Source organism: Rhincodon typus, chromosome 2 (assembly GCF_021869965.1).
Source record: "Rhincodon typus isolate 14 chromosome 2, sRhiTyp1.1, whole genome shotgun sequence".
Classification (NCBI taxonomy): Eukaryota; Metazoa; Chordata; class Chondrichthyes; order Orectolobiformes; family Rhincodontidae; genus Rhincodon; species Rhincodon typus.
This window is the reverse complement of record NC_063333.1, coordinates 137,284,468-137,294,494: the sequence shown is the minus strand read 5'-3', so window position 1 is coordinate 137,294,494 and position 10,027 is coordinate 137,284,468. Positions and strand designations below refer to the sequence as shown.

Below are 10,027 nucleotides of genomic sequence, written 5' to 3'. Positions count from 1 at the left end.
AGTGTTGAGAATTCTCCAGTAACAGAACACAATAACAACAAAGGGAATGAAGAAGAACAAAATGTTTTGCTGGTAACACCCCAACAGTTGCCACATTTGAGTACTTTCGGGTGGATAGTTACTGGTACAGTATAGTCTTTCCTCCTCATTACCCGTAATATCAGAGAAGATCATCTCAGGGATCGTTGCTGATATACTAATTCCCCAAATGACTAAACTGGCTGTCACAGCATAGGAGACCTTCCTGAATCTGACAGCAAACAGAGAGTGAACTACTGCAAAGTATCGGTCAATGGTCATCAGCATGAGAAGCATGATCCCACTGTAGTAGCCAATGAAGAAAATTGAACTCATTATTTTGCACATGGCCTTGCCAAAGATCCATCCATTCGTGTGATCGACAGCCCAGAAAGGGAGCGAGAAAGTGAAGAGTACATCGGAGGTGACCAGATTTAAAATGAAGATGTCTGTCACAGTCCTCAGCCTCTCATATCTCACCAGGACCCACAAAACTAGAGCATTTCCAATCAGGCTGAAAATAAAGGCGAGGCTGAACAAGACTGGTGTAAACATGGCTCCAAATAAATTAACTTGAGTATTCTCGCATAAATGAACAAACTGGCTGTAATCTAGCGTTATGTTAAATTGATCATAATCATAGTGATAATCTGAATAATTTGAAACAGACTCTCCCATGGCGTATTTTCTGTGATCTTAACACAGAAGAAATTCTGGTTTGCAGTGTAGTGGTTGGCACAATAAACTATGGAGAAAAAAAAAGTAAAGATTTACATGTAACACACTTTAAAGCAGCACAATCAAGAATAAAGTTAAAGGTTATTTCATCATAAGACCTCTGCCTTGTTGTTAGTTTGAAGAAGTGCAGGAGATGCACTGGTGCAGGGCAAGCCCCTTTGTTCTACTCCGATTGGATGTTCTGTGAAAGTAGAAGTGAAAGCTGTGCCCATTAATTGTGGCTTAACTGGAAGCTTGGTATTTATTGAAACTCCCTTTACATTTTGACTCATTTCCTCTCCTCATACCCAGCAGTAAGAGTCATTCCTGTAGTCTGTGAGTGTGCCTTTACACACACAATATTGACTTTGATGGAAAGACAACTGCAGTGACTGTATAGTTGGCAAAGATCTACAAGAGTTAGTTTTACACTGGTGCAGAAGGTGAAGGTGTTGCCCACTAACTGAACGAGTTCAATAATCCGTGGAGCATTGGGTTCTGCGTCAGGAAGCACTGAATATTACACTTGGTGCTTGGGATTTGATTGATTGATTTATTGGCACGTGTACTGAACCTTTGTTTACGAGCAGTACAGGCAGATCATAGTAAGCGAGGAGGTACAGATCGTAAAGACTGAGCCAGAGCCATACAGGTTACATTGCACAGGGTGTGCGCTAGGTGGGATCAACATTATTTGAGGCTAGACAATCCATTCATCAGTCTAATAATGGTCAGCAAGAAGCTGTCTCTGAACCTGCTGCTGCATTTGTTCAGGCTTCTCTATCTTCTGCCTGATGGGATGCAGTGGGTCTTTGATGATGCTGTCAGCCTTTCTGCAGCCGCAAGCCATCTAAATAGAGTCCATGGATGGAAGGTTGGCTTCCGTGATGGTCTGGGCTGTGCGCACCACCTTCTGTAGTTTCTTATGGTCCTGGTCAGAGCTAAATGAGATATCTCCCAGTTGTGATGTGTGATTAACCCAGAGTTGTTCATTTAGCTACAGCTGACACCTTGTATTTGTACTGTCTGCTGCTTTGCATGATGGATGCCCTGTTCAGTGGCTGTACAGACCAGGAGGGGGAAGATCTTGATATCACAAGTGGACTCTGTTTCTTAAAGGCAGCCGGCCCCGTTTGAGTGGGAGACACAAGGTGAGTCCAGTATGAATTGCATCTGAACTTACACTTTGTTGAAAAGCCAAACGTGCAAGTGAGCATGCACCTCGTACACAAGCAGCCTCGATCACAGAATTGTTGCAGGACAGAAGAAGGCCATTGGGCCCATCATGTCTGCTCTCTGTGTGAGCTTCATGTGTTAATGCCAATTTCCTGCCCTTTCCAAATAACCTTGCATCTTCTTTCTGTTTAAATAATTATCTAATGACCTCTTAAATTGCCCTGAATGAACCTGCTTCCACTACAGTCTGAGGCACTGCATTCCAGACCCAGACCACTCACTGCGTGAAAATGCTTCCTCTCACATCGCATTTACTTCTTTTACAAATCACTTTAAAACTGTGTCCTTCCATTCTTGATCTGTTTTTGAATAGGATCAGTGTCTCCCTTTTTATGTTGACAGGACCACCCAGGATTTTGAAAACTTCAATCAAAAATCCACTTAGCTTCTCCTCTCCAGAGCAGATAGTCCCAACTCATTGCCAACCATTCTATCTTTCTAACTCATCCTGGAACTATTCCCATCAGCCTCTTCTGCACTTTCTCCAATGCATGCACCTCCTTCCTAAAATGTGGTCCCAGAACTGCAGGCAATACTCCAGAGAAGGTTTAACCAGTACATTATACAACTCCATCACAACCTCTCTGTTCTTGTACTTTGTCACTATTGATAAAGTATAGAACACTTGAGGCAGAGAAAAGGGAAATAGTTATCTTCAATAAAAACAGAAATTGTTTTGGAGAAACTCAGCAAGTCTGGCAGCAGCTGTGGAGAGAGAAACAGAGTTAACATTTTGAGTCCAATATGACTCTTCTTTGAACTGACTATATTGTTGTCTCACCAGTGCCCTGTATAGCTGAAGCATTAATTCCCTACTTTTCTATTCAGTTCCCCTTGCGATCAATTATGACATTCTACTAGTTTTCCTAATTACTTGCTGTACCTGCATTCTAAATTTTTGTGATTTGTGCACGAGGACGCCCAGCAATGATCCCTTGAAGCTACGGGTCTGCTCACATGACATTCTGCAAACAGCGATTTGCATACTGATGTGAATCATGGTATTGACTCCTGGTTCCAGCAGTTTCTGCCTGGCACAGAACTCAGAGGCTGGCACAGAAGAGAAAACATTAGTGGTGATACCCAGATCTCTGTAGCTGAGAGCTCTGCAATACCTTAGCATTTGGATAATATGCGTCTTTCATTTGTCCTGCCAAAATGGGCAATTTCAAATTTACTCCATTATACTCTTTGTTACATATTTGCTCACTCACTAAACCTGGTGGCATCTTTTTGCAATCTCTTCTTCACAACGTGGTTTCCCATCTCTCCTCCTTATCTGTCCACAGATGCTGTCAGACCTGCTGAGTTTCTCCAGCACTTTGTGTTCTTATTTCTGATCTCTAGCATCTACTGTACTTTTATAAATTCATACAGCTCAGAAACAGACCCTTTGGTCCAACCCGTCCATGATGAACATAATCCCAAACCAAACTAGTCCCACCTGCCTGCTCATGGTCCATATTTGTCCAAACCTTTTCTATTCATGTAATTATCCAAAAGTCTTTTCAATGTTGTAAGTGTGCCCACTTTCACTACTTCCTCACGAAGTGCATTCCACGTGAGAACCACCCTCTGTAAAAAATTTGCCTCATATGTATTTTTTAAATCTCTCTCCTCTCACCTTAAAAATGTGCCCCCTAGTCTTGAAATCCCCCATCCAGGCAAAAGACACCTACCATTAACTCTATCTATACCCCTCATGATTATATCAACTACTATAAGGTCACTTCTCAACCTCCTATGATCCGGTGAAAAAAGTCCCAGCCTATCCAGCCTTTCTTTATAAGTCAAACCTTCCATACCTTGCAACATCCTGATAAATCTCTTTTGAACTCTCTCCAGCTTAATATTTACCTTCCTTTAACTGGGGGACCAGAACTGGACACAGTATTCCAGAAGAGGCTTCACCAATGTCCTGTACGTCATCATGACTTCCCAACTCCTATAATCAAAGGACTAAGCAATGAAGGCAAGTGTGTTATATGCCTTTTTGACCACCCTGTCTATATGTGATGTGAACTGCAAAGAATTATGTACCTGCACCCCTAGATACCTCTGCTCTACAACAATACCAAAAGCACTACCATTAATTGTATATGTCCTACCCCTGTTTGTTGTACCAAAATGCAATACCTCATATATATCCAGATTAAACTCCATCTGCCATTTTTCAGCCTATTGACCCATTTGATCAAGATCCCTTTGTAATCTTAGATAAGCTTCTTCACTGTCTACAATGCCACCAATTTTGGTGTCATCTACAAACTTACTAACCATGCCTTCTATATTCTCATCCAAATCATTTCTATAAATAACAAGCAAAAAGAGAACCCAGTGGAACACCTGCTGGTGACAGGTCTCCAGTCCGAAAAGCAACCCTCCACCATTACCCTCTGTCTCCTGCCGTTAAGCCAATTATGTATCCAATTGGCAAGCTCACCCTGAATCCCATGTGACCTACTTTACTAATTAGTCAACCACGTGGAACCTTGTTGAAGGCTTTACTAAGGTCCAAGTAAACAGCGTCTACTGCTCTGCCCTCATCTATCCTTTTGGTAACTTCCTCAAAAAAACTCAATTATTTGAAGTACATTCTTTAAATGCAGGAAGGCAGGAGGGTCTTGTGCAGATTGGTCTCAAGATAACAATAGATAAATATATACCTTGCAGGATATAATTAGTATATTATCATAAAATGTAAATGGAAGATACGCTAAAACAGATTGAAAGAATCTGATATGAAAAATATAAAGAGCTTTCTCAGATCAGTGATTCATTTATTGGAAAGAATAAACTGGCAGGGGGTTTGAATAATTACCTTACAGAGTGTGGCAGTGAGACTGTTTGGTGCAATTTCGAGCTGAAAATTCAAAGATATTTATAGACCAAAACTAGACTTTTAACTCTCTTCACGCATTAAAGTTTAAGGTGGTTGCTTCGATACTTTAGTTATTACATCATTGATGATTATTTTGTACTTTTCAATTTTCTCCATCATTACATTCCTCTCCTGAAAAAGTTAATGACTTAGTTGTTCTCCTTGACCAACTGGACATTATTCGTGTATAAACCTTGAAAACGGATTTTGGTAGAATATATAATTATGCAGGGTATTTATCCAGGAACTACATGGGCTCTGAGCTGATGACTGTGAGTTTGTCTTCACCATTGATCTTTTATTCTACTGACAACTGACAAACTCTTGCCCCAGTTGAGGCCATTAATTGACTGCTTAAAGGCCACTTCACAGCCTGCTTCAAATCTGAGGTGAGGTGAGGGGCAGTTAAGCCTATTTGTGTCTTGGATGTGATGGGGGTGGTACCTCCCTCACTAGATGACTTCACCCTCATTGTGGGCGGAAGTGGGGGAGTAGCTCAATGATGAGGGTTTTGTTTCATGTACATGGGGCAGACTTTCATGAATGGCCATTGAAAGAGGGAGTAGGGCACATTTCGAGGGGAGTTGACGGACTCAATTGTGACCCGGCCCTCACTGGGGCAGAAAGCCCACCTCGGAGAGCTATTGGTCAATTAGATAAGCTGGCCGCTCTGCTGGAGGGCCAGCAGTAGTGGTGGCCATTACTGGAACTGCAAGCAAGTGTCTGGATACAAGGAAATTCTGGAGGCCATTCACCAGAGATAGAATAAAAATCTCTGGCTGGTGAAGAAAGAGGGAAGTGGGAGTGTTGATGGAGAGGAGGCACCTTACTTTCTAGAAAGGAGTCAGTCACACTGCTTCTGACCTCCTCAGAACTGAAGCAGGGTGGCAAAGGGCCCTTCTGCAGAAGTGTGGGGGAGGTTGTCAGAGGAAGAGGAGGCTGATGATGAAGTTGCACTTGCAGTCACCAGCTCAGAAACAGAGACAGTACAGGAGACCTGGATCAAAGAGGGAATTGCCCATTCGCCAATTCCAATAAAACATCTCAAGAGCATCCTGATTTCCTATAGATCAGGTATGTATCAACTTGTCTCCACCTTGAACTTGAAAGATGCTAGTACGGTGCCAGAGAGCTCAGAGATGGAGATTGCTCTGATTCAGACACCTGGATAAATGGGGGCTCTTCTTATTAGAATTAGAATTAGCTTTATTGTTACATGTACTCAAATGAGGAAAGTGAAAAGTTTACAAGTTGACGCTTAAGGCACCTCTTGGGTACCAGGCATCTAGGTACAGATTCTTCAGTTTAAGTTCTTAGGGAAAAAATAATTAGAAAAATAAAGAAATAGAAAAGTCCAGCATCCCAGACCACAGGAACGAATTAGAAAATAAAGCTATAAAAAGTTCAGAACAACAGTCCTTCCTACCCAGTCCCATCGTGGAGAGGTACCAGGTACACAAGAGCCAGCTCAGAGGGAAAAGGGTACATGTGGGTGCTAGGTCAGTTCAGACTGGTGCCATGCACTCGCTCTGGTGCAGAGGACTCTGACAGCACTTTGTGGTCAGATTACAGAAAGAGGCTGAGAGGCACAAGTCATAAATTACTGCGAAAACAGCCAGAACGCTGGCTCGAAATGGCAAGCAGTATGATCAGGTGGATTTAATTGGGTCTAATTTTATTAATGTCATTTTTATTTAATCCATCTACTACACTCTCATCGCTTAATTTTAATGTAAACTTAACGAGTGCATGGCACCAGTCTGAACTGACCTAGCATCCACATGTACCCTTTTCCCTCTGAGCTGGCTCTTGTGTACCTGGTGCCTCTCCACGATGGGACTGGGTAGGAAGGACTGTTGTTCTGAACTTCTTATATCTTTATTTTCTAATTCATTCCTGTGGTCTGGGATGCTGGAATTTTCTATTTCTTTATTTATGTCCTTGTGTCTTGTTTATTAATTTTAACTTCCAGCTCAGTAGCTCCTTAATCTATTAAATAACTAAGTGTTAAAGGAAGAATAAATAATTCAGTTTCTGATCTTATGTTAATTACCAATTGCCTTTTTCCCCTCTGCACTTATATTTCTTTCAGCACCTGTATCTCCCTCTGTATTGTTTTCTGTACCCATATCCTCCTCCATTCATCTATCCCACCTTGTCCCCATTTCCCCCACTGTGCCTGTGTCCTCCTGTGTACCTATATTTCTCCTCTGTGTTTGTATTGCTCTTCTGTATGTGTATTCTTCCTCTATCGGTTTCCCCCTTTGCACCAGTATTGTCCTCTGTGCCTATGTCTTCCTCTGTACTTGTATTCTCCAGTGCATCTGTATCTCCTGCTATACCTGTATCTTCCTGTATACCTGTATCCTCCTTAGTACTTGTGCCTTCCTCTATTCTTGTGTCCTCCTCTGTACTTGTATTTCTCCTCTGTACTTGTGTTCCTCTTCTATATTTGAATCCTCCACTGCACAATACATCATTCTGTTACGAGTTCACTCTGTCTGCTTTCGCAGATATTAATCTGGACATATTGTTTTGATCTAAACCAGTTTCAATTGGTCAGCCATTCACACAAACACACACTGTCTAAATGACACCCAGGAGTAGGGTTGGGAGTGGGTGGGGTTGGGTTTGGCTAATTCAGTTTGGAATGCCTATCTCTGGAATGATCTGGATAGAGACTGGAACATGCTACATAGAAACTAATCTGGCAGACAACAGGGAACAGGCAGTGACCATTAAGTTAGAACTACTAAATGGTAAATTTAAAGACTGACCTCAGAAGATTCTTCTTTGCACAGAATGTTGATAGACAAACAAGGATGAGCTGATCGGTTCTCTCGTCTGCAAGGATTCTGATCTTTCAAGAGCTCTCCGGAACTGAAAGAACGTATTTCGAAGGCAGTTAGCTGTCAGCTTGTTTAGATATGAGTCATTCTGACCAACGTCACAAATGTATCCTGTATCATTTCTTGTTTGCTTTTATCAACTGGAGTTGATAAAAGTTTTTCCTCAATTTACACTGGCGTTGCTGCCTGCGACATTTCTTGCCCAACCTTGGTTTCCCTTGAGAAGGTGATGGTGAGCTGCCTTGTTGAACTGCTGCAGTCCTCCTACTGTAGGTAGACCCACAATGCTATTAGGGAGGGTGTTCCAGGATTTTGATCCAGAGACAGTGAAGGAACAGTGATTTATTTCCAAGTCATGATGATGAGTGGCTTGGAGGGGAAATTGCAGGAGGTGGTGTTCCCATTTTCACCTTGACCTTGACCTCCTAGGTGGTAGTGATTTTGGGATTAGAAGATGTTGTCTAAGGATCTCTAGTGAATTTCTGCAGTGCAACTTGTAGATGGTACACAATATAAACTTTGGTGGTGGACCGAGTGGAGGCTTGTGGATGTAGTGCCAGTCAAGCAGGCTGCTTTGTCCTGGACGGTGTCAAGTTTCTTGAATGTTGTTGGAGCTGCACCCATCCAGGCCAAGTTGGAGTATACCATCGCACTCCTGACTTGTGCCTTGTAAATGATGGACAGGTTTGGGAGTCAGAGGATTCCCTACCTCTGATCTGCTGTTGTAGCCACTGTGTTTATGTGGCAAGTTCAGTTCAGTTTATTATCAAAAGTGACACCCAGGATGTTGAAGCAGGGGATTAAGTGATGATAACATCATTAAATACCAAGTAGAAATTATTTGACTGCCTCCGACTGGAGATGGTCATTGCCTGGTACTTGTGTGGCATGAATGTAACTTGCCACTTGTCAGCTCAAACTTGGATATTGTCCAAATCTTGTTACATTTGAACATGGACTGCTTCAGTATCTGAAGAGTCTCAAATGGTGCTGAACATTGCGCAATCATCGAAAAACACCTCCACTTCTGAGATATGATGGAGGGAAGGATATTGATGAAGGAGGTTTGGCCTAGAACATTACCCAGAGGAAGTCCTGCAGAGATGCTCATTACCTTGACCTCAAACAACCACAACCGTCTTCCTATGTGCCAGGTATGACTCCAACAGCAGAGAATTTTTCCTCTGATTCCCACTGACTCCACTTTAGCTAGAGGTCTTTGGTGTCACAAACGTTTAAATATGGCCTTGATGTCAAAGACTGTTACACTCACCTCACCTCTGGAATTCAGCTCTTTTGTCCATGTTTGAACCAAGGCTGTAATGAGATCAGGAGCTGAGTGGCCCTGGCAGAACCCAAACTGGGCATCACTGAGCAGGTTATTGCTGAGCAGGTGCTGCTTGATAGCACTGTTAATGACACCTTCCATCACTTCAGTGATGATCGAGAGGAGACTGATGGAGTGGTAATTGGTCGGGTTGGATTTGTCCTGCTTTTTGTGTGCAGGACATATCTGGTCAATTTTCCACATTGTTGGGCAGATACCAGTGTTGTATATTGTATTGAAAGAGTCAGTTTTAGGTACTACAAATTCTGGATCACAAGACTTCAGTACTTTTGCTAGAATGTTGTCAGGGACTATTGTTATTGCACTATCCAGTGCCTCCAACCATTTCTTGATATCACGTGGAGTGAATCGAATTGGCTGAAGGCTGGTATCTGTGATGCAGAGGCCCAGTGGTGGAGGCCAAGATAGATCATCCACTTGGCACTTCTAGATTATTGTGGCTGCTTCAGCCTTATCTTTTGCACTGATGTGATGGGCTGCCCCATCATTAATCTGTGCTCTGTCCCCACATTGTAAAGCAGATTGCTTACCATGACTTCTGTAAGGTTATTTGTCACTGCCTCCACTTCCACCTCCCTCTATCTATTGTTGAAATCCTCTCACAAGTTTCCATTACCTCAAGATTATATGATTACAATGGTTTCCTTGGCTAGCCTCCATTAAACAGAGCTCATCCAAAACTCTGCTGCACTAGTTTAAACATCTTTAAGTCACACTCACTGATTATCCCTGGACTCACTGCACTACATGACTCCTTTCGACCAGTATCTAAGTTTAAAATGTCTCTAACTCATGTTCAAATACCTCTTGTGATCTTGCCCTCCCTCAGTTCTGTATCATATTACATCTGTCCAAACATCCGAGAACTTCATTCCTCCAACATGCCCTTGAGTCCATCCAACACTCCCTTGGCCACACAGTTGATGAATGAGCCTTCAGTTGGTTTGGCCCAAAGCTCAGGAACCTCCTCCTTTAGCT

General features: G+C 42.5%; 1 protein-coding gene across 1 annotated transcript; it reads right to left on the bottom strand.

The window, feature by feature from the left end:
• On the bottom strand, positions 1–7,740 carry LOC125485598 (C-C chemokine receptor type 4-like; the record flags this gene model as incomplete). The annotated part of the gene is made up of 2 exons (XM_048609109.1): positions 7,630–7,740; positions 1–763 (listed from the first exon to the last, which is right to left on the bottom strand). A coding segment is annotated over exon 2 (696 nt), but the record flags the coding sequence as incomplete, so codon positions are not given.
• Positions 7,741–10,027: the final 2,287 nt, after the last annotated feature.